Source organism: Mixophyes fleayi, chromosome 4 (assembly GCF_038048845.1).
Source record: "Mixophyes fleayi isolate aMixFle1 chromosome 4, aMixFle1.hap1, whole genome shotgun sequence".
NCBI lineage: Eukaryota > Metazoa > Chordata > Amphibia > Anura > Limnodynastidae > Mixophyes > Mixophyes fleayi.
This window is the reverse complement of record NC_134405.1, coordinates 243,008,283-243,034,635: the sequence shown is the minus strand read 5'-3', so window position 1 is coordinate 243,034,635 and position 26,353 is coordinate 243,008,283. Positions and strand designations below refer to the sequence as shown.

The following is a 26,353-nucleotide window of genomic DNA, read 5'->3' as shown; positions in this document are numbered from 1 at the left end:
TGCGCATGCCCAGAAATAGACATTACACCAATAAGTGCAATTTTAGGCAAAAATGGACACTTACAACTGTCTACAACTTGAGCGGTGGAATGGGTGGGGGAAGGGCGGACTAACGTAGCAAATGTACAGTGAGTGCCTTCCAATTCAGATGCAACCGATTCAAATCCTGTGTTTGTTGCCTTCTATTTTCAGCTGTATCTTTTATACCCACTACAGGTCAGTTGTAAGTGCCGGCTTATAGTGAAGACCAACACGGCATCATCTTTGAATTATTATAACATGTATGTGTGTTAATAGCTATGACAGCACAACTGTATGCATCTACGATATACTATCTAAAAGCATTATATGTACACTACACATCGAAATCATCTTTATGTAAAAAATATATGCAGTTGTTATTTAAATTTATTATAAAATAAAAGTTTTATGCGTTCTGATGTGAAATTTTATTGTAATTAAGCATGTGGGTATACTGTAGTCTGTCATGTGTGTCTATGTATGGCAAGTACTGATTAAGCAGAGAGTATTTCCACCCAAAATCAAAATGTATCTTGAGATACACTTTGATTTGAATATAGGCATAAGTCATAAGCTCTTTTTAACACGGAACTTATGTCCAAGTTGTGTTCAGAAATTACCCATAGTGCAGTATATATGCTGAAGATGAGAGGTGCAGTGTGTATGATGAATGTGGCAAGGTGCAGGAACATCGCGGAAGCGCAATTTTACTGACATTACGGTAAAAAGTAACACAGATTTTTGCTTTCACCACTATGGGGAGCAGAAATCAGCGCTACTTCAGTAAAAAAATATCCGCGCCAGGTGCCCGTGGATGTTTAGGGAACTGATTCTACACCTAAGATGCAATATGCATTATGAAGGTGACATTAATAATGAAAACTAGTTATTTGACATTTTTACTTCCAGTCTGTGAAAATCTCTATAATTGAAAAAAATATTGCAAAATCACCTTTCTATAGATAAAAAAAAAAACTAAAAACAAAAATGATGACAACAAATTGTGTGTCAATGGAGAGGTTAAATTGGAAAAACTGTTATTGAAAAGTGATATTTATGAATACTGAATTATTTAATTAATTCAGTATTCTTTACAAAATCTTTAGTCAAATCTTATTATTAACCATAATATAGAAGTATTCACTGTCCCATACACTTTAATTTATTTATTTGATATAATTCAGTATATTTAACAATTAATTTTATATTTTTAAATGATTTCAGGAATTTATATTTTAGACCAGGGGTGTCAAATCTTTTAGCTTCCATGGGCCACATTGGAAGACGACGAGTTGGTTTGGGCCGTACATAAGATACACTAACAATAACGGTAACTGATCATCCAAAAAAACCATAGAAAACATAGTTAACATATATATATGAGAAAAAAAGTGATATATATATATATATATATATATATATCACTTTTTTTTCAAATCCCCCTATACTTACCTTTCAATCGCCCTGTTCAAAAAATCCTCTCTAGTTATTATACTATAATCACTTTTTGTATTGTTTCGATGCAATATCAATAAAGTGCATTTAAGCCAGGCATTGTATATCAGGGTGCCCTGACCAGGCCTGCGGTACCTGACATATACACCACTGTGACCCCAAATTGTGACCTGTTTTGCTAACTACACCACTATGTTAGTTAAGGGATAACAACTTATAATGGGCCAAAGAGAATAATATATAATGCCCCATTAGTATTACAAGTAGAAGTATGTAGCAGGGAGATAAGGTCCATGATGCTCCAGGACCAGGTGACTTTATTCACTGGTCAGCGTCCCTTGAAATAATAAAAAAAAATCCCCCTTAACTTACCTTTTAATCGGCTTGTTCTCCTGTCCTCTTCTCTTCTTTTCTCCAATTCTGTGCTGCTGATTGTTCTTCTCGTGCGGGTGACTCCTCTGTGCTGCGCTCCGCAATGGATGTTGGGCGTGATGACATCTCGCCCGACCTTCACTGCGAGCACCGCACGGAGGAGGAAAGACAAGGGAGGGAGACGGAGTACCAGCTGACGTGACCGCGTGACCGCAAGGTAAGTATTTTCTTTTCTTTTTTTTGCAGGATTTTTTTTTTCCATTAACAGTGCTGCCCCCTTCCCACAACCAAAACTCCTGCTGGGACACATTTACAGGAGTGCTGGGCCCTGTTTTAGACATTATTGAATAATATTTTTTTACTAGCAGTTGATTCTTTAGTGTATTTACATGTGGATAAGGGGACATTGAAGCTCATTGTAAATATGTATATTTATTGTATCTTGTTGATATTGCATGGAAGCTGTTAGTCATTGTCCTTAAAGTGAAGCTAGGTGCGTTATGGGTAGGGATCAGGTTGCACAATACTGGTGAGGGGGAAGGCTAATTAGTATTCTCATAAGACTACTCCAGACATTTGGTCTACAATCTAGATCCATGGGTTGTCAATTCTGGACAACCAGGTCACTGTAACTCCTTAAGCTATTGGGGTAAGGGACAGATTATGTGGTAAACCAGACTGGCATTTATTTACTGTGTGTACATAATATTCTAGTGTTATTTTTATTGCACTAAATGTACTCTTGTACTTTCTGACTGCATTTGCCTGAGTGACTATACGAATCCTAGAAGGTACTTGGTGGGCTTCCCTGGCATAATATGGCACCCCTGGGTGGCCAACCAGCGTGAAGTGTGTAGAATTGAAACAGAAAACCCGTTATCTTCACACTGTACAATATAGAGAGTTGCTTTACATAATAAATAGAGCATTCTGTTATTATTACTGGGTGCTATTATATGGTTTAGACTGCTTCCTGGTACAGTTGAAGTGTTGGTGGATGGGAAAGATTTTAGCCCATGTCTGTCAGTCTCATGACATTATCTAGGAGATAAAGTTGTGAGACAAGAAGTCAAAATCAGACGACCGAAAAGACCTTTACTATACCAACTTGTCCACTATTGATCTGTTTTCTGGATACTTCCCACCTGTGGAAAACTATTAGTAGCTATCTGGATTAATAACGTCTTGTTTAAAACCATCTTTCACTTAACAGCCCTTGCTCAATTATACAATTTATGTACTTGGTGTGCAGTTCTGTCTGAAAGAGATATGGACATTTCTGTGACTACCAGATGCTGAAGCAACACTAATGGCTGCCACCCTGACCCATTGCTTTATCTGAACTGTGCCTCTGGTCCTTGCATTGCACTGACTGCTCTCCAACCCAGAGTTGCAGTATAAACTTAATTATTGCTTGTGTATGGGAAGCATTACTGAAGAGTCCATGTGGTGGCATAACACAGAAGACTATAAAGTACCTTACTGGTTCTGGTTAGTTTCAGCTACATTTAAAAAATAATCTTGGCAGGAAAAATTTACTGTATTGCATTACAGCCATTTTTCATCGGCATACTTAAAAAATAGCTCTTACATATACATATATATAAATAAATATATATATATATATATATATATATACACATACACACACATATACGTATATACACAAGGACCAGTCACCATTAAAAATTTAAAATGGTCAGCTTTTGCCAACCATAACTGTCCTCCACCCGCTATTTTAACTTACCCCAATCTCTCCCTTGGTTCTAGAGAAAACTGCTGCTTTCATGCTGCAAGAGCAGTCTTGTGGTTATCTACCAGCTTGGGGTAGCTGTGTGTGTCCTTTTTTTAGCCTCATGCTCGCTGTTAAAGAAAAGACCCAAGACAGTTGCTCCCCATAATCGGCGGCAGCTGCTCGCTTGGACCAGTAGCTAAACATTGGTATTGATAGATCTTTTAAACAACCCTGACCTTGGTGTGCTGACATTTCTAGACACTATCATCAGAAAATTTTACCTGAAAAGATGATTAGGTGGGAGGTGTGGCAAAGAGCAGATCAAAAGAGCAGCCATCGCTAACTGCTGTCCACATGAAAATATCTGTATAACACTCAATACCACTTGATACACAGGCTAAAAAAGTACAAATCATTCATTTAATTACTATTATTAGAGGGATGTCATAAATTGATGAGTGGTGGAGAGCAGGTCAATATTTTTTATTTAACTGTCGAACTTCTTTAAGAGAAGGAAAACAGAAATTAGAAAAGAATGTCCTACACTGTGCTGTGCATATGCTGTTCTTTATTTCATCTTGACGAGAAATGGCAAGAAAATAATGTAGAGAACATGGAAGCATGCATTCGGTGGGCATGCTTCATAAAACTGTACTGATTAATTTTTATTCTGAAGGGGTCCTTTGTATTTGGAGTTTGCTATTGAGTTAATGTACTGACTTTTATAATCACTAAAGACTTTGATTTAAAATTTTAAATTAAAAATGTCAGATGAAGCATGACTACCAATTCAAAGCTGTCAACGAAAGTGTGTAATCTGAAAAAGTACATAGTTATTTCATAGTGGGAACAATACATTAGAAGATTTAGTATTGCAATTTGGACATGTCAGATTTTGTGATTTCATTAAAATGAGTAACAAATTAAATTTGCTCTGGGGAAAAATCTTTAACCTCTTATGTGCCAAATATAAGAAATTCAAATAATACGAGTTTTGGCTGCATATGTAACACTGCAATCTATCATTGTAAGGGCTTGTTCAAATTTGAATTTGTGATACATGTTTCTATGTTCAGAAAATGCAGTAATGACTTCAGACACTGACGTTTTTTCCTTGGATTTAATGCAGATTTTATTTAATGTTTCTTTTAAGCAGATAGCATAAATTGTTTTCATGAGTCATTATCTATATAAGAAACCTGCAGTGTAACTGTTCCAAAAATGCTGTTTTCTGTGTTTGCCTGCACAAGTGAGAATAGTCCAGATGGTTTATTTGTTTTAGTCTTGATTGGTTTTATTCTAAGCCTTTTTGCAGGCAAAATGAAAAGAATGAGCTGCACAACAATGCAATACAGTTTGTTAATCAAAAAGCATACAGAGGTTGTCTAATATAAATTAATTAACAAAGAAGTAAATAAATGCAGATGCATGAATTTAGGTTGCCAACCTAACTAAACTGTATCCATTTGATAAGCATGGGAAGGCATGGAATGTGTCTCAAATAGTGTTTTAAAAGGGAAAGAGTGATTATTAATCTCTATGGTGATAAGAAGATACTTTCCAAAGGCAGTTCATAGCAATGTAGCAAGGATGCTAAATTTAAACAAAATTATACAAGATGCATGTATGTGCTTTGCATATGTGTTTTCTCTATGCCCCATTCTTGCAGTATTTTGCAGCTCATTCAGTAGGAGTTTTACATGAGGATTTCTTGCTATCTACCCATAAGAAACCTGATAAAAATCTGATCTTAATTTATATAGATGTCATTGAGATCAATCTAAATGACAAAATACCACACAGCCAGTGGTCTATCCACATGGGTGGAGGAAATGCTGTGTATACGGGCCTATGAGTCAAGGGGGGGCCCGCACTGGTCTCTTGACTTATGCGTCCAATCAGCACCCACAGTTGAGCCTGAATTTGTGATAGGGGCACAGTGCTCTGGTCTTGCTAGTCAGGACATATCATTGGGATGCTGGCATTGTAAATATCTAAAAGGAATCAGATCCCCAATCCTGACTGGCTCAGCCCCTTGTCTGTTAGTCTAGGGTAGTGGGCTGTTGCACTCCTCCTCACAATGATCTGGCTGGCTTCCCTCCTGATCTTCACTTCCCTTTTGGTATGCCCTCTGTTTCCTCCTGTTAATCACTTCCATTTCTATTCTGCCCTCTCAATTCTCTATTGTTTCTTACCTTCCTTTTCCTCTCCCCCATGCAGGTGGTTGACAGAGGAATCTGCATCCACAGTATTCAAGCTCTGTAGATCAAGTAAGTGTAGTGGGATAGTAATAATGTAACGTGTGTGTGTGTGTGTCATAGGCAAACCGAGGGGAGATTTCTTAGTGCCTGGAAACCCCCCTCCAAGTCTGGGGCACTGTATAATTGAGGTGGCTGGACCCTGCTACCGCTTCACATAGCTCTGCTTGAAAAGGGAGAGCTGCGTGCACCTATCAGTAGTGGGGGATAGGAAAAGTTGGAGAGCAGCCAAGCACTGTCTAAAATAATAGCCACGCCCCCATGCATGCTGGTCAGGCCCACTGGTGGGGTGGTGTGGAAACCCCCCTCTACAAATCCTGCATTTGCCCCTGTGTGTTGTGGGGGTATTAATGAGATGAGTGTGAGGGATGATATTAATGGGATGTGTGTGGGGATAGTATTGATGTAGTATGTGTGTTTTTCAGGATGGTATTTATGTATTATGTGTTTCAAGGCAATTTAATGTGTGTGTGTGTGTGTGTGTGTGTGTGTGTGTGTGCACTATTAGTGTAGTGGGGGACATTTGGGCTATCAATGTAATAGATGGGGGATGGAGTTAATGTAATGTGTGTAGAGGGGATGGTGTTAATGTAACATGTGTGCGGGGTGATATTAATATAATGTGTGTGTCTGTGTGGGTGATATTAATGTAATGTGTGTGAGCGTGGGGCTGGGATGATTAGTTCTTAATACGTGCATTACTCTGTGTGGCTTTTTTTTATTTGTTATCTGTAGCAATTCTTGCAATCAAATCAGTAGTTCTCACTGATTGTCATTCCTCATGTAGCCTAAATATTCAGCATTTAATATACATGTTAATTGGTTTTATGTTTATTATTTTTTATTAAGTGAGATTTCTGAGTGTATGAGTAATCTTGGCTGAGTTAGATTGCAAAAGAGTTGCAGGTTGTCAGGTGATAGTCTGAGAAATGGAAAGGAGAGTTAGACGAACCAGAGACTAAACAAAGTCTTTAAAAAATAAGATCAAGGCAGTGAAGATCACGATGAGTAGAAAAGTTGATCCACTGGGAAAGGCCATGCGAGAAGGTTCATTCCACTAAGAATGTTTATATTAATCAATAACTAATTCAGTTATATCATATGAAAAGTTAAACAATAGCTATACATACAGTTTAAATGGAAAAAAAGACATACTAACATAACTGCAATTCAAATAGTCGAATGTATTTTATTCAAAACAACACCCTTTCACATATATTGTAGTATACAGTTCCTCAAGAAATTATCATCCACCACACATTCACAGTAAACGTGCCATTACATCACCAGCATTTTTTTTGCATGATCTATTGTTATTGAAAATGGTACAGCCAAGACAAATTTAAAAAACAAGATGTTACAAGTGCAAAGGCTATATATCCACTAACACTATATTATTACCATGTAGTCAACTCAGATCAGGTTAACTGTATGAAGACATCAAAAAATCCAGATTTTCAAATATTAGTAAATCAAGATCAGAGGCTGCATAGTGAGACAGGGATGGAGAGATAAGTGAGGAGGGAGTAGGAAAGCAGGATAGTGGGGGAACCAGGGACATAATTCGCACTCAATCAGAAAACAAGTACCTATAGCCAGATGGTAGTAAGCAGGGAGGACAGAGTCAATAACTTAATTGTTCCAAGTGGAAAACAGTGGGGTGTCTTTGAATTATAGAGAGTCATACCATATAGCACAATATTCATGAAACCTGTTTGCAGAGAATAAAAGCAAGTTGTACATGGATATATAGAAGTCCAGCCTCCCAAGCCATTATTTTATGGATGGTGGCATTGGAGATCTCCAGTGGACCAATATCTCAGATTTAGCGGCACAATTGAGATATTTAAGAATGGATTTCATGTACTGAATAATGGGCATTTAAAAAATATACAGCAGCTAAAAACTGGGGCAATTTGAGACCCTGGGTATTGTCTTGGAGAGGAGTATCACTGCCTCCCATAAAGGACAAAGAGTGGTGCATTCCCATCAGATGTGCAGTGGTGTGCCAGGTGTCGAGTTACACCTCCAACATAGCTCTGTGAGGTCTAGATACATTTTAGCCAGCAGGCTGGGACACTAGTAACACCTGGAAAGGACCTTCTACTGTGTTTCTACAACTCTAACACTGACCAAACTAATAGGGATAGGGATAGTGTGAAAAATAGTATGCCAGTAATGGTCAGTAATGATATTTCCCAGATCTTGTTCCCAATCCCTTGTGAATTTTGGTAGAGAGCCAAAGGCATATTCATTCAGAATTTTATATATGGAGGAGAGATTGTGCCTTGGGTATTGTGCAGCTGTGCACAGGGTTTTGAATGGAGTAAGCTCCCTCCCTGCCATTTTATACATCTCTGGTGTACTTAAGAAATGTTTCAGCTGCAGGTACCCCTAGACCTCAGATTTGGGTAATTCCCACTTTGTTTGGATCTCCAACAATTGTAGAGCACTCAATACTCCCACCAGCTGGACAACCTGGGAAATCCTGTCCGCAATCAGTGGGTACACGCCATCGCCGATTTAGCTGGGAGAAAGTCTGGATTGTCAAATAGTGGTGTCAAGGAGGAGATCAGGGAGGATACTTGGTTCAGAGTCTGGACCAGCTTTTCAGAGTAGGGGTTATTGTCAGATGTTGCATAGAGGAAAGTCTGCGGAGTCAAGGAAAGTTTTGGATTGAAGCCTTCAGCAGAAATCCCTCTTTCCACACCCACTGTTAACATGTCCACTCCTTGTCCAAACCAAAATTCTGTCCAACATCACTGCATCGTGATATGTGGTGAAGTGCAGCAGTTATAAACCTCATAAATGTTTGCATCTGTTAAGGATATCATTCTTGAAGCAAAGTTTTCTGCCTTTCTAAATAAAGTTGCGGATCGTCTGATGTAAATCGTTAAATCAGAGGTTGGGGATATGTGCAGGAAGAGTGTATAGGAGATACAAGATTCTCAGGAGTAACTACATTGACTCTCCCTATCCAAGAAAAGCCCTTTGGGTGCCAATCTCTCAAGTCTTTGCACATTGTTGTAGTAATGGGAAGGAAGTTGTCTGCGAATATTTTGGATACATCCCTATTAATAGCGACCCCCAGGTATTTTAACTGAGTGAGATGCCAGAAAAAAGCAAATTAATGCTTCAGCCCTTCAACAACTCTGGAGAGGTTGAGATGTTGAAGGCAATAGATTTTGTATAATTAATTTTAAAATTAGATAAATCCTAGTTGGCCCTAGTAGACTGAGCTAATGCTTCCATGTATAAAACAAATATCATTGGGGACAGCCTTGTCTTGTGCCTTTGGTAATCTCAACCAGAGCAGGCAAATCACCATTGAACTTCACCCTGGCCATCTGGAATCCTCCATAGCCAAGCAAGATCAAGTCCGAAGTGTCTAGCATTCCCAACATAAAGCCCAATCAATCCCATCAAACGCCTTTTCAGTGTCTGTGGCTAAGAGGATCAAGGGTATATTGGAAGAAGATGCATAATGAACCAAATCAAATACCACTTGATCAGGATGGATAGGTTTGGGTAAAATAAGTTTCAATTATTGTCTATGAGTTTGGCAAAAAATGTGATGTCCACATCGTCGACATACTTTAAGCCATTCTGCCAGCTTAAAGTTTGCTGTTATGTCAATTTTCAAGTCCCAGAGGTTCCTCCTAATATATACTGAAGTCCGGATAGTGGATCCAGGTCCTGAGTCATGTGCTACACTGACGAGTTTATTGAACTCCATGAATTGGAACTGTGTGCAGGACATTGTAAAAACGAAGTGTGGAAACAGCTATCAGTAAGCTGATGATACGGTAATTCAATACTACGCTTGTTAACATTTCTCAACAACATTACTTCATCTTGGTACCAGGAATTGACTTATATGTATATAGCTCTTATGTAGCATGAGCTATTATTAACGAAATTGAAAAATCTATTACAGTGACAATTAAATATCATACACAGATCGCATATTAAGCCAGTGTTCTAAATTTAATGACACTGACAATTGTGTGTTTTCTTGTTTATTTTATTATTATTAATATTATATTTTTTGAATAACCTGTTTTATGTATAAATACAAAAGGGAATGTGAATATTTATGGTACTGAATAGAACAGAGATTACTAGCGCAGTCACATTTGCCTTTTAATGCTTAAGACAGTGTTTGCTAGTTTCACAGAAAAGATCAACAAAGCATCACGGCAATTCCATGCATCCTTCAGGAACAATGAATCCAGAGCCCTCTCCCAGAAAGCTGAAATATACCCATTTTAAGTAAACCTCTAGTTAGGGATGTTTTTCTAAATTTTACCATTAGCTTAGTTAGTAATTTTCCTCCTTTTCAGTACTCTTGAAGAGCCCATGGAAATGAAGAAAATCAGGAAGTCTCATAATTGTAATGGTGGAATATGCAACAATCATTTGCAAGAGAGTTGTGAAAGGGTTTAATGTGATACATGTACTCCTCATCCCAACTTAGATTTGCCCAAACTCCATATATAATTAAGTTTTAAAATTTGGAATGAATGTGGAATACTTGTCACTGAGAAACACAAACAAGGAAAGAATAGAAAGAGATCTTATCTCTGTGAAGATTTAGATAATTAAAAGTGGGTCCTTCAAGCTGTGGAACCCTAGGATTCCTTATTGATCTTGATTTGTCCCCCAGCATTAAGTCAGGCAAAATTACTATTTAATCTGGATATAGTTAATGCTATTTTTAAACATATTAATACATCCATGGGAACTGACAAAATACCAACTCCTGCTCCCCTTCAAGATATCCTGTTTCAGGAAAGGCAGAGTGTTCTATATACACCAAATCCTTAAGGATCTTATTAAGAAAGAATAGCAGTTGCTGGGTAAGCAAAAACTAAAGAGACTTGACCATATGTGGAGATCTCTAAATGAAGTTCAGTAACTAAAGTTGATGCTGCTATTGCCAGTCTTTCAACAAAGGCCACTATTCCATTGGAAGATGAGGATCCATTAAGATAGCATATGGATAGAACATCTAAAAGCTGCTCAAGAAACTTAATTATAGTTCCAGAAGATATATTAAGTCAGGTGTGACTTAATTTCATTGTGAAAGGCAGTTGGATTATGGGTTGATACATTGCATACAGAAGTGTAGGAGTAAAACTGTAGGCAATATTTACTTACATGCAGTGAAGTACAAGTACTTAATAAATGGATTGATTTCTATCTGTTTGCGTCCATGGGCAGAGGATTTACAATCAAAGGATTGTTTGAAGGTAATTTTCTTGTTGGGATAAACTTGATTCCATTAATCAAAAAGTTATGGGAGGTATATCCAATCATTTCCTGCAAGAGCAGACAACAAGATATTCTCCTTTCCCTTTCTCTAGAAAAAGGCTTAAGGAAGTACGTGGTTATCGGCCTGGAAGACAACACTGTACACAGTATGGTGACAGTACTTCTAGGAAGGGCTGAAAGGGCTGGAAGAAGGGAGACCAGAAAAGAAAGTATTCCAATGACTCCTTTTTTGGTCAACCACTTAATTCCTGGAGGTGGCAGAAGTTAAAATCCAACATAGGTATGTCTGGATACTTACCACTCTAAATTTTACACCATGAGATCTACAGGACATTTATTTCTGTATTACTACTTCATTATAAGATCATCAATTCCTTATGGTTGCTCTCAGAGAACTACAGGAAACTGTCATAGTCAATTACCTCAGCAGGTCTCAAGTCCATCCAGAATAACAAACATAACACAAAGTCGTGTCTTGGCTGTTAGTTTACAAGTAAGGCATTTTACAAAGGTACACAAAAAAGCAGTGGAAGTTCTTCACTTTGACCCTTTACAGAATGTTTCTCTCAAGTTTCTCACACTGAAAGTATTACTTATTGTAGCAATCACATCTGCATGAAGAGTTGTGGAATTACATGCACTATGGAATAAAGTTAGATATAGATATCTATACTTCCTAACAAAAGTAATGTCTACTTTACATATTATTCAGGATACCATACATCTATCTCTCTATCCACAACCAACTAATGACAAAAAAGAGTGATTTAATACACCATATCTTGTCAGGGCAATTTCTGTTTATCTGTCCGGAACAAATGGATCAGCTTTTTTAGGAACAGCTTGGGAAGCTTCTCATAAAACATCATCTTTCTTAGGCTGGGTACACAGTACAGGTTTTTCGGCCAATTATCGGGCCAATCACACGATAAACGACTGTTCGGCCCAATATTGCGTTAGTGTGTAAGCTCCAATGATGAACAATTATCATTCCAAAGCACATTGTGTCGTTTGATTTGATTTTTAATCTAGACTAAAAATCTTGTTCAATGATGGAACAATGTTGTTTCAATTCTGCAGTGTGTATGCACTCATGACCGGCAGTGTCCATAGATATCCATAGAGTATACAGAGTCACAATCTTTTCAGCCAATGGTTGCGATAGATGAAGAGCAGAGATCTGAATGTCTATCTTGTAAAGCGTGTTTAGTGTGTACACATGAATTGGCATGCAGATCGGGACTTTTTTTTTTCCAGTCATTGGTAAAATCGTTAACTATATTGCGTCGGGAGAAATTTTCTGTAGTGTGTACCCAGCAATGGAATGATTCCTGGAAATTAACAATAACTATAATTCTGTTATTGTTATGGTGGAAATCTCCTTAATACCAATCGGTTCTGGGTAAGCTAGGAGAGAGCACAAGGTTAACAAATATGAATTGTCACAGCATTATTTTTCTTGGCTTACTGCAATTGAGAATACTGTGTCACCGTTATGATGTAAGCAATAACATTTAAAACTACTGAGGTCACTTTTTCTCTTTTAAAGGTCTTACACACTCTGATTTAAAAATTGTAATCTTTGCTCCAAAATCTATGCTAAAATATATTCATCACATAGTGCATGGCACCTTTCCCTAAGTCATGCATGCAAGTATTAATACTTACAGAAATTCACCCCTCAGCTATTTAAGTAGGGCTTTTTTGGAATTTAAATTTTTCTCATTTTTAGCAACAATCACAGAAAACAGAAATGCTTTATAGAGAAAGTAAGGAAATGGGTTTACAATACTACTAAATACAGTAATGAAAAATAACATCCAACAAACATCTAAACAAATAATTTGTAGTTAACAGAACTGCTTTAACATAGTGTCATTTAAATATCCTACAAAATAAGCTTTGTGCAATTAGTTTTGCTACTGTTTAACACAACAGAGTTTATCTTCACCTAATTAATTGCTAGGCGAGCTAATGAAATGGTAAACAGTAGACACTGACTGTTTGTTAACTTTAATGATCTAAAGTAGGCCTGTGAGAAATAAACACTTAGATAGAAAGTTCCAAACAATATAACGTTATTTTCTTTACAAGTTTCAGTAGAGCAGCAATTTTATTTTATGCTAATAAAATGCTGGTTGTGTTTTGTCCTTGCTGGTCACTGCACACGTCCCCATTAATGACATGCAGGCTATAGCTATCACAACACCTCTCTCTCAGCAAAGGGGAATTTTTTGTGACACAGAAAATCTGCTTGCTATCAATTCTGCCAACACGACATCTGCCAGATTGCCAAGATCTATCTCAGGGATGAAAATCAATTAATATTCTAATTTATCTGTCATTATTGGTCACAGTGCATTATTCATCCCAATTTATAGTGTCCTACATGATCATTCTTGAAAGACATATGCTGTATTTTTTCATCAACCCTTATTCCCAAAGTGTTTGTACAATTTAAAATTTTGCATTACAAAAAAATCAAATGTTTACTAACAAAAAACAATAAAAATATAAATTTGCCAGTAGTATCCGGGGTATCTAATCTCACCTTTAGTAATACACTTACCCAGGCGGTAATACTATTTGACAAGGACAAGGCTTTTTATATATAAAATGGACAGAAATAGGCAAGTGCCAAAGTGCTTCTTGCCTTCAACAAAAAGACTCCTCCACCACTTTCTCTCACTTAATGAGTGAGGATGGCATTATTATCCATACCATATGTTAAATCTAACAGCACACATTACAGACTGATTATTCAATCAGTTCTATATCACACTGTTAAAGAATCTCGATGTATATGGCAATCAATCCAACACAGTCAAATGTAGATGGCTAAATCAACCAATAGTTTATTCATAATAATAAGAACATCCAAAAGCGATCGGATTAAAACTGATTGACACATGTTTATCCTAATTGTGCAAATAAAAGGCAACAAACCTACAACTATCATACATTGTACATGAAGCAAATGTTTAAACACAGTCAGATCAAAAGTAACAAGTTGGACATACGAACTTCATTTTATATAGAAGTACACACACCACAGTTAGGCAATAGAAGCCTCAAAACTGTGCTGTTGGGGAATTTGATCCTTCCAGTCAGGGCTGCAATCAGAAATGGTGGGGTCCAGTACATATGAAACAGGCAGGACCCGCTCCTACTCCTCGACTCCCATCTCCCTTGGACATGTGGACGCAAAAGTGGCAGACTGTCCTGCTCTCTTCTACCTGTTCTTGCAGCTTTCATTACTTATGGCTGCTAGTAGTGTCTTTAGCTCAGTTGTTGCTTGACTGGACCCTGGAACGTTGGGGCCCTATTTGCAAAAAAAGGCAGGTACATGAAATTTAGGAGGCCAACCACCCTTGGAGTTAAATCAGTAGCACCCATGATTAATAAAGTTTAACCAGCCCATATTAATTGAATGGTATTTCCATTTAATACATAAACCTATTTCCTTCCCCCCCAAACAGCCCCAGCAATTAATAGCATTTACATTAAATATACCTATTTCCCACAATCATCCTGACATTAAATAATTCATATTTGCATTTAATAAATAGCCCTCCTCCCCAAACTCAGCCCCACATGCAATTAATAGCCCCAAACCACCCCAGCATAAAATTAAATATCTCATCACCCCACCTTAAATTAATAGGACACACTATTAAATGAAATAACCCCACCATCAACAAATAAATTAATAGCACCTGCCATAAACTAATTAGCCCCCACCCTCATCCCACCATTGAATTAACCTCCTAACCAAAATTAACCTAACTCCCACCCACATTACGATAACATTTTAGCGTGGGCAGGAGCAGCTAGGCTGTGAAGATATCCAGCCTCAAATGCATTTTTAAAGAGAACAGACAACTTAGCGCTACACCTTGTTATATTGATGTATGAATGATTTGGAAGATTATGATTAATTCAATTGCTCAATTGGGACTAATATTCAAGAGTCTTATAAGTCCGTTAGATCTATTTACTAAGGATGTAAAGGTTGATAAGTCAGTGGCATTTAGGATTAGGGTTCTTTATACAAGTTCACAGTTTGATTCTTATACAAGTTTATATACCCATTCAGCATAAAATTGTCCATGATTCAGGATGTTCTGATGTGTAAACCTACTAATGTACTTATTCAAATGTATCTCTTCATAGTTTAAATCAGTCCAATATTCGATTAAGTAGCACACAGACAGATTACTTGCATACAATGGTGGTGTTTGCGGAGTCCTCCTGTGCTGCATCTGGATCCTTATCCAACGTTTGAGAAATTGCACAGTGATCAAAAACAGTGTCCTCATAATCCAAATATGTTAAAGCAGTAAGTGTCACTCTGCACACCGCTTCTAACAAGAGCGTGCCGTCTGGAACTGAATCTGCAGTATGCGTTCCACAGTGGAACGCACCCTGACTTCCTGATTCACAGAATCTTCCAGTGTTGCATGATTTTGATCCAACAACAGCATACAGTAAGGTGGCTAGTCTCGGAGATGGGTCCATCCACAGGAATCATACATGGCCTTGGGTCAAAAAGAGAGGGGGTTCCCGGGCAATACATCCCGTCTGTATAGCAGAGACATTTTTATGAATAACTGCCAGGCTCCATAGTAAGTTCGGGCCCCTTACAAATGTACATCTTGTACCCGCCTGATGGCGGCCCTGCTTCCCCTCTCAGTCCGTGGCTTTCTGTTTGCCACTGTTCTGCTCCTCAAATCATGCCCCATACAGCCTTGCTCTCACTCACAGGAGTGGACAGGTCACTACCTCCCAATTGATCAGCATATTTATCTCCTGTGGTAGTCTGCACTGCCGTGGACATGTTAATATTTTGGTTATCCACTGGTTGTTCTGTTCTCTCCCACTTAAAGCCCAGCCTAAGCAGGACACGAAGATTGGTCACAGGTTTGAAGAGAGGGGAGAGCACGGTCTACACAATATGTAGATGGAGGTCGGCTGCTCCTACCAGTGGGGAACCAGTTCTCAGTCATAATTAAGATTAGTCATTTGAATGGAGAGGTGAGTTGAAAGAGACCTGACAAGTACAGAGCCAGATGTCTGTAGAAGGAGACTCACTCTGAAACGCATATCAGGGAGGTTACTATTTAAAGGGTTAACCCTGTCTTTATTACATGTTAGTTAATGCACTATATTTTTTATATTGTAATAAATTAGCTTTCAGCACTGCACAAACAATATAATGGAAAATGATGCCTGTATGGCCAGCCAATAGCTTGGCTACTTTATATTATATAGGGTCATGGTGTAAAGGACATCTCCACTTGCATTTTTATCCCTTGGCTTACAAAATAGTCACACATAGCAGCGCTACAAGTGACACTTATCCCAGGCTAACAGCCAGAAAACGTTTGAAAGTAAACTACAGTCACTGAATGGTTGTCATTTATGCTTATTGGACAAGTCGCATCTCATCAGTCGTGTTGACAACCTTTAGATGTTCTGAGCTTACTTTCAATGTAACTGAGCATCAGTCATACTTCTACTAGCTGGTTGAAGAGGATTATTGGTAAAATAGTTCTTTTTTTCACTAACAAAGGCCAACAATATTATGTATTTTGTTAAGCACACTTAATTATTGCTTTATACCACAGACAGTTTAATTTAGCAAGTACATTGTTATAATTATTTATGCATAAATAATACGATTTAGATGTAAGTTAAGTTGCACATATGTCTATATGCAGGAGACAAGAAAATAAAAATGTTAGCCTCTTTGTAATAAAAAACAAAACAGTGTTTTAGAAATGTTTTTGACAAAGAACAAGAAAAGTGACTTAAAAAATGAGACATATACATACTGTATATGCTATCAGATGTGACACCCACACAATGGCTATCACAAAAGGGACAGAAGTAGTTGTGTTGTGAGTGATGCTAAAGAAGTACGTAGGCAGCAATTATTATTGATTCATTTTGTGCAGCTCAGCTTTTGACATTTTGAGTTTAAGGAATTTCTGAACTAATTATTTCCTTGAGTGGGTGCTGTACCTCAAATGTTGTAAAGTGACAGATATAAATGAGTGCAGCTGTCATACAGGTAATAAGCGTTAGTATTCAGATCCATCCTGTACCCTGAAGTAAAAGGAATCTGTGGAGGAGAATGAGTAAGTTATAATTCACTTACATTAGTAATTGTGGAAGTCTCCACAGCCATAAAATTCTATACAAGTAATCTTCCAACAATTATAAATAGGGTAATAACAGTAAATGGAAAATCATGGTGCACATATTGTTACTCCATGTGTCTTTGTTTTTATGGGATCGTTCCAATTGTTGTGGTTGGAAATGACCAGAGTGGAATAAATATTTTCCTACGTTTTTTTAAATTCCTGGTAATTTTGGAATAAAAGCTTCCGCTAACATTTTGACTGTATTCACCTCCCAGTTGACAACATAGTGGAGGCCATTTACAAAGCATAGCCGATGCACACTGCAAAACACAAGGACTATGTACTAATTTGCCTTTATGGATTGACCAACGCACATCAATGTGCACACCTTCTTTCTCGCACTCGGGAGCAGTCTCCACATGTTTAAAGTACTCATTAATGGGACAGAAAAATCTATTAAACTCCAACCTTCTACAGTTGAATATTATTTTCCATTTTAACAGTGTTAAATAAATCAGAAAAGTAAATAGGTACTGTATTTCTTATATGTGGCACCTTTATATGTGGACATTTTATTGTGCCTACACTATAAAGTACTTTTCTGACAAAGGTCAGTACATTTAATAGGACCTGTACAGCAGAGAAACATATTTATACGGGCACTCACCGGCTGTGATAAAACAATGCCCATGTTCAGTGCACTGCTTAAAATAAATGTAGGTGCATTTGCACAAATTGAGGGCACATTGGGTCCAAAGCTGTATTTGCACTGCAATTTGCATTTTTTATATTACTTCCAGTGTAGTTTTTGGACAGTCATCATGTGACAGTGGCACAGTGGTTAAATTTGCTGCCTGATAGTGCAGGGGTCGTGGGTTTGATTCTGACCAGGAAGCATGTTTGTTCTCATCGGGTTTGTGTGGGTTGCTTTGATTTCCTCCCACCCTCCAAAGACATAATGGTAAATTAATTGGCTTCTGATGAAATTAACTATAGTAGTTCCACTAGGGCAGGGATTGATGTGAATTGTTACATATTCTGTGATCATGGCTGCATAATTTGTTGATGCTATATAAACAATAATAAATAAATTAAATATACTGTATTTGACAGTGCTGTGCCAGTTTATGTTTCAATAATATTGGGCTTTATGAAAATTACCTACATTTAATGTATAGCAGCAAATCTGAAACTTGCTTTATTAGATCATGAGTTCAGTGCTTCAATACTGTTGATTTATTAGATCACTTTAGATCTAAATGGTAAAAAATCTCAGATCACATTCAACATCTGATAAGGATTATTCAGGGGCCACTGATAAATCTAATTGGAAGATGAACGCATTTGATTGTGATTGCGTCATTGTCCTAACCATGCTAATTGTGCCTTTTACGATCGAGCCATGTGTCTAGAGTGCTGAACAGGTGGATCTGTCATATGTACCCACAAACGTGTATGTACAAAACAGCTAGATCGGCCTGTATATGACAAGCTTTAGACTAATAAAAACAAAAGTTTGATTTGTCATCGAAATCTACAACAGCTAGCCATACTACTTGTGGGTGCCTGAGGGATGGTGCAAATACATGATAATGATAATCTCCAGTACTAGCTAGCTGCTACTACTAATTGGCTGATTGCAGATTCATATCTGAAGCTTACAGGTGGTTTATTCGTTGATCATGCCTATATTATATGATTTTGTGGGCATATTGTACAATGACGTTTTTGGCATATTAATGTGTACACGAGAACGAAGATTATACTTGCAGTATTATAGAGTTTTGTTGTTCTTTAGTTCAAACTTAATAGCAAATGTGTTTTTCACTATCAAAACAAATATTAAAAAAACATTTATTGTGCTTATGACTTGGTAGGGTAGTGTATCTGGATGCAAGCACGCCTAAAAAGGGAGTGCTTGCAAATTTTAGCCCAGGAGACAAGAATCGACTCAGCAGTAACATTTTAAAGGAAAAAAGTGCAGGTGGCCCAGATGCCCTCCAGCCCAGCCTGCCCCTGTGCCTGACGTAAACCTGGCACATATGCTACTGGCAGCATATTGGCATAAATAGACTAATTTTATGTGCAGATTTTTGGAGCTTACTTTTTGTAAGCATATGTGTCCAACTCAGCATGATTCCCAATGTGTCTTCTTAAAACTTATAGAAAAGTTTTCCTATACTCTGTCTGCACATATAAATAACCAAATACATGATGGGCAGAAGTAGTGCAGAAATGAGCATTAACCACAGTCATTATTTCCATTTACGTTTGTTTCGTTTTCAAACTAGAAATGCCAATGAAACAGCATGCCAAACACTTAGCATTTCACATGTGTATGTCAATTGCAATTTTAATTGCATTTAAAGGTGGTCAGCTACACTGAATGGAACAGGCAGCGTTCGGAAATTATTGAAAAAAGTTTTGCGGCCCCTTGCACATTTAGACGTTTGATTTGCTACACTTCAGGTTTTTGTGTCTATCATAAAACTGCTCATTGCAATGCACATTCACTAATACCAGAATTTTCATTCACAGTATACATATATTGGTTACCAATAGTAACTGCTGATTAAGAACATGCAAAAACAGGTACAATCACATGAAATGTGTACTCTCGGCTTTTTCACACCACTTCTCTAGAGATGCATTTCCTATGCTCTCCCAAGGAAACAAGGAAATGAAATCTCACACACAATTAAAAAAAATAAAACTTAGGAGGGTGGGCTGTAAAAAAAAGTATACACAAATATGATCTGTGACAATGTACTAATAGTGTAATAGAATGTCTTCCAATGAAAGGATCTTCTAGTTTATATTAATATTTATATCCAGTCCAAGCCCCCAGAGCCTAGTGCTCAGTCCCGTCCCCCAGAGCCTTGCGCTCAGACTAGGCCCCCAGAGCCTTGTGCTCAGTCCGAGCCCCCAGAGCCTTGTGCTCAGTCCGAGCCCCCAGAGCCTTGTGCTCACTCTGAGCCCCCAGAGCCTTGTGCTCAGTCTGAGCCCCCAGAGCCTTGTGCTCAGTCCGAGCCCCCAAGCCCCCAGAGCCTTGTGCTCAGTCCGAGCCCCCACAGCCTTGTGCTCAGTCCGAGCCCCCATAGCCTTGTGCTCAGTCCGAGCCCCCAGAGCCTTGTGCTCACTCCGAACCCCCAGAGCCTTGTGCTCAGTCCGAGCCCCCAGAGCCTTGTGCTCAGTCCGAGCCCCCAGAGCCTTGTGCTCAGTCCGAGCCCCCAGAGCCTTGTGCTCACTCCGAGCCCTTAGAGCCTTGTGCTCACTCCGAGCCCCCAGAGCCTTGTGCTCACTCCGAGCCCCCAGAGCCTTGTGCTCACTCCGAGCCCCCAGAGCCTTGTGCTCACTCCGAACCCCCAGAGCCTTGTGCTCAGTCCGAGCCCCCAGAGCCTTGTGCTCAGTCCGAGCCCCCAGAGCCTTGTGCTCACTCCGAGCCCCCAGAGCCTTGTGCTCACTCCGAGCCCCCAGAGCCTTGTGCTCACTCCGAGCCCCCAGAGCCTTGTGCTCACTCCGAGCCCCCAGAGCCTTGTGCTCAGTCCGAGCCCCCAGAGCCTTGTGCTCAGTCCGAGCCCCCAGAGCCTTGTGCTCAGTCCGAGCCCCCAGAGCCTTGTGCTCAGTCCGAGCCCCCAGAGCCTTGTGCTCAGTCCGAGCCCCCAGAGCCTTGTGCTCAGTCCGAGCCCCCAGAGCCTTGTTCTCGGTGTGAATCTGCTCCATCAAAGATCAATCTTTTTGGTCATATTGTTGTCCCAGTCGGGGACTCCTGCTCTCCTGCTGTCCCAGTCGGAGACTTCTGCTCTTCTTCTGTAGGGAGCATGTGGGGTGGTCTGATGGCATGTGGGGAGGTTTGATAAGCACTGGAGAAGGGCTGGAAAGTGGTACAATAATGAGTGTCTGAAGGCAACAATGAAGAATGGTGGAAGTTCCTTGCAAGTTTGGGGCTGCATTTCAGCAAAGGGAGTTGGGGATTTGGTCAAGAATAACGGTGTTCTCAATGCTCAGAAACACGGGCAAGTACTAAACCATCATGCAATACCATCAGGGAGACGTCTGATTGGCTACAACTTTATTCTGCAGCAGGATAACTACCCCAAACATACAGCCAAATTCATTAAGAACTATCTTCAGTGTAAGGAAGAACAAGAAGTCCTGGAAGTGATGATAAGGCCCCCACAGAGCTCTCAACATCATCAAGTCTGTCTGGGAATACATGAAGATACATTTGATTTGAGCAAGCCTACATCCACAGAAGATTTGTGGTTAGTTCTTTAAGATGTTTTTCCAGCCGAGTGTCTTCAAAATCTGTGGAAGTGTACCTAGAAGAATTGATGCTGTTTTGAAGCAAAGGGTGGTCACACCAAATATTGATCTGATTTAAATTTCTCTACTGTTCATTCACTTTTCATTTTGCTAATTGATTAAAATAAACTATTAACACTACTATTTTTGAATGCATTCTTACTTTGCAGCATTTTTTCCACACCTGCCTAAAACTTTGCACAGAAATGTACAATACAGAAAACATTCTACTGGCTGTCATACGATATATACAACATCCTATTGATAGATATACAATACAGAAAGCATCCTAGTGACCATCATACAAAACAGAGAACATTCTAGGGACTTATGTAGTATATAGAGAGCATCCTAGTGATTACTATATAATTCAAAGAGCATCCTAGTGACCCACATACAATACAGAGAGCATTCTACTGGCTGTCATACAATATACAGCATCTTATTGATTGATATACAATACAGAAAGCATCCTAGTGACCATCATACAATACAGAGAGCATTATATAGACTTATGTAGTATATAGAGAGCATCCTAATGATTACTATATAATTCAAAGAGCATCCTAGTGATCCATATTCAATACAGAGAGCATTCTAATGGCTGTCATACAATGCGGAGAGTAATTCTAGGGAATTATATACAATACAAAGAGCTTTCCGATATATACTCAGTGATCACTTTATTAGGTACACTTTTCTAGTACTGGGTAGTAATCTCCTTTACCCCTAAAACAGTCTGAATTCTATGTAGCATGGATTTAAAAAGGTGCTGGAAAAACTGCTCTTCCATATTGACAAAATAACGTCACACAGTGCTGCATATTTGTCGGCTGCACATGCTGCAAATCTCCTGTATCACCACAACCCAAAATGTGCTCTATTTGATTAATATCTGGTGATTGTGGAGACCACAGAGAGCAGGGGCGCACACAGGATTGTCAGGGGGGGTTCCCCCCCGACCCAAAAAAAAAAGAGATAGAGAGCTGCTGCAGCACCGCCACGGACGCTTCTTTGACAGCGCTGCGGCTGCTGTATAGGACAGTGCCGCTATGGTGGCCACTTAGTTAGCGCAGGGGGGGTTTCTGGAGACTCAGAAACCCCCCCTGCGTGCGCCACTGGAGAGCATTGTATTGATCAGTATAAGAAATAGAGTATCCTAGTAGCCATCATAGAATACAGAGAGCATCCAAGTCACTACCATTTAACACAGAATACATCCTAGTGATAAATATTCAGTACTGATAGCAATCAAGTTATTAATATACAATACAGAGAGCATCCCAGTGACCAATACACAATACAGAGAGCAGCCTAGCAACCACAATTCAATACAAAGAGCAACCTAGTGTCCATCTTACAATACAGAAAGCATATTAGTGTCTACCATACAAACAGATAGCATCCTTGTAACCATGATAGAATATAGAGAACCATCATAGAATAAAGAGAGAATCCAACTGATTGCCATAGAATACAAAGATTATAATTCGGGTGGGCTCGATTTTCTAAAAACCGAACCCACCCGAACTTTGGGGATCCGAGTAGGCTCGCGAGCCGGCTCGGTACATTCGCGCATTCTCGGATCTGAAGCGAGGCAAAACGTCATTGTTGCATTGTCGGATCTTGCGGGTTTTGGATTCCATGAGTACCTCCCTCCCCAGGAGATCCAGCGCCATTGCTCACACAGAAACAGGGGTAGCAGTGTTCTTGTCACTCTCCAGTGCCATTGCTCAGTGCCATTGCTCATACAGAAATAGGAGGGTTAGCAGTGTTCTTGTCACTTGACAAAAATTGACTGGAAATGACTGGATATTAATGTTATTGAGGTTAATAATAATGTAGGAACAAAAAAAGAGCAGCCAAATTATGTGATTATAGAAAAAATAGAAATTTTAGAAACAGAAAAGGGATCCAAAATCAAAACCAAAACACACAAGGGCGGTTTTGCCAAAACCAAAACCAAAACACGAAGTTAATCCAGATCCAAAGCCAAAACCAGAACACGGGGGTCAGTGAACATCTCTAATATAAAGCAACCTAGTAAAAAATGTTCAATACAGATTCAAGTGATTTATATAGCCTACAATACAGAGAGCATCCTCATGATGACATACAATATATATAGCAATCTGGTAACTGATCTAAAATACACAGAGCATCCTAGTGACTGTCATGTAATGCAAAGAGCTTCCTAGTACCTGACATACAACTCAGAGCATCCTACTGACTGTAATACAATACAGAGAACATCCTTGTGAGTATCATACATACAGATGGCTTCCTTGTGATAAATAGACAATACAGAGAGCATCCTTATAACCAAAATATAATACAGAGAGCATTCTAGGGACGAGAGAGCATTTTAGGGACCGCCATACAATACAGAGAGCGAGAATCCACCCCTGGTCAGACATTGTGCCCCCCACAACACCCCACGTGTCACAAATTATCCCATATTATGACCCAGCATATTGATTCTCTCCCATATTATGACATATGAATTGATTCTTGATCTATATCAATGTCCCCTGTATTGATTTTCCTCAAATCATGTCACACCCCCTTTTTTTTCCTCCATATCAGGACCCCATTTATTGATGCTCCCACATATCACTGCTCCCCTCCATGGTACTCACTCATTTTGTGCCCACTGTATCTTTCCAATATAGTCTCCCCTGTATTGATTATGCCTATATTATTCCCTCTTATATTGATTTTCCCCATATAATGCTAGCCTGCATATTGATCCTCTCCATATCATGCATGCAGCTTCTCCCCTAAATCAACTCTCCCCTATGCAGTACTTTGTCAATCAGGAGAGCTCCAGCACAAAGAGCACGGCTGATGTCTGGTCTTGCGGGTTGTCTCGCAAGGTGAGACTTTCAGTTGGACAGAGACAATTTTACAGCAAATTAGTACTTTCTCATCATGATTTGCTGGCAGGCTGCCTGATAATGCTTGCTCATGTCACCTCTTTTAGGCTTGGGAAAGCCCTGATCAGTCCAAGCAGCCTAGCCCCCGGGTTCAAACAAGTAAATAGATCCCGGAGAAAAGATCATGTGACAGGAGGCAGGAGGGGGTGTGGAAACGCTAATGCGTCACCATAGCTCACCCCCTGCTAAGAAATGCCAAAATTCAAGGCATTTCGTAGTAGGGGGCCGGGCTTAATGATGCAAAATCACATCATTAATCTCCACCTCCATCACATCCGGGAGGACGCCTACTCTTCCGGGAGTCTGGGAGGACTCCCCAAAATTCGAGAGCCTTCCAGAAATTCCAGGAGAGCAGGCAAGTATGAAGTAAATCGGCCTAAAAAAACAGAGGGATAAAAAACAATAAATGATAAAAATGCCTCAGACGGGCCCATGATGTAATGGAGGACAACAGCATACTGGGAAAACTAAACTAAAACCTCCAAACCTTTCCCCAGCAATTACATTGATTGATCCGAACTGGATAAAAATGTCACTTAACATACTGCAGCAAAACTGAAAGTGAGGTATAAGACCAATTCATTTCTTTATATTACACACCCTGAAAAGTCACTTTTTTCAAAATGAAACTATAATAAAATAATATTACAATGTGCACACGGTTTCATTTTAATTTAATAAATGATTGCTTCTGTGCATGGCACCTCATAATATAATTGCTTGTAATTTGCCTGTGCACTTTACGAATAAATACAATCTATATAAATATAAACAGAGCTTTTTGCTACTGACATTATGCAAACATCTTTAAGCTTACATTAAGCTGCCAATTATAATGGAATTGGTAAAATAAGCACAAACATCAGCAAGTAATGCCATGTGACCTGTAACTTTTGTATATAAAAAGGGATAAACAAATTTTGTAGACCACATTATTACATTTACGTGTCATAAAAAAAACAATGAAACTTTAGAGTTAAAACATTTATGCCAGACACAAGACTGAAGCTGTAAAAAAATGTAGATCAATAAAACGTATCAACTGTATTAGTCTGCTAGGACATTACTTAAACCAGTAATTTGCACAAAAAGACGTTTAACATGTCAAAATATGAAATATTGCAAGTCACAGTAACCCCTGACTATGCTGAAAGCTCTCTTTGAATATATTATTGTAATAAAAAACAAATTACTGTTATAATGTTATAATATTATCACCAGTAATAGAAAGAAGAATTTTCACATTTGCTTTACTTACATGGAATTTTATTTAGTTCATTCATGAACTTCTCTTTGAGCTTGGAAAAGTGATTATCTACTCCATCGCTTGGAGCAACAGCTTCTGTGGCGTTTTCCCGTAATGCAGGTGCAACAATTGTTGTTTGGGGTGCTGTCATCGCCTCACGACGGCTCTCGCTTGACTTCATTTTGGCCCCAAGGAACTGTTGCAGATGGAAGATAACAGGAGAAATATTATTTCAAAAGATCCACGATGAATTCTATCTCACAGCTACCAGAAGCCATCAAAAGCTGCATCTGCAGTGCACCTGCTCACTAAACAAATATTACTTCATTTGTGTAGCTTCATATAATATTTAACAAGATACTAAAAAAAACATGTTTCCCATTTCACATGTGCCACTCTATATAGTCCTACAATAAATATTATGCAGATCTCAAATAATAATTGCAGAAAAATATTTTATTATAGATATTTACTATGTAACAAAATAATGTTTATTACTAATATTTTCTCATCATAATGTAAATGAGTAAATCATTCTAACTGGAGATCAGTTGGAAAAGCAATAGCAGTCTGTGTTTACTGATAATACAATGTGTGTATTGTAT

At 38.8% G+C, this 26,353-nt stretch overlaps 1 protein-coding gene across 5 annotated transcripts in view; it reads right to left on the bottom strand.

The window, feature by feature from the left end:
- The window catches only part of SYT1 (synaptotagmin 1), a 530,829-nt gene that overhangs the window by 139,549 nt on the left and 364,927 nt on the right, over positions 1–26,353 (bottom strand). For all 5 annotated transcript variants that reach the window (XM_075209585.1, XM_075209583.1, XM_075209587.1 and 2 more), the window contains one exon: positions 25,761–25,944. In XM_075209585.1, the coding sequence (XP_075065686.1) occupies positions 25,761–25,929 (169 nt within the window). In that variant the 5' untranslated portion in view covers positions 25,930–25,944. The remainder of the gene's footprint in view (positions 1–25,760; positions 25,945–26,353) is intronic.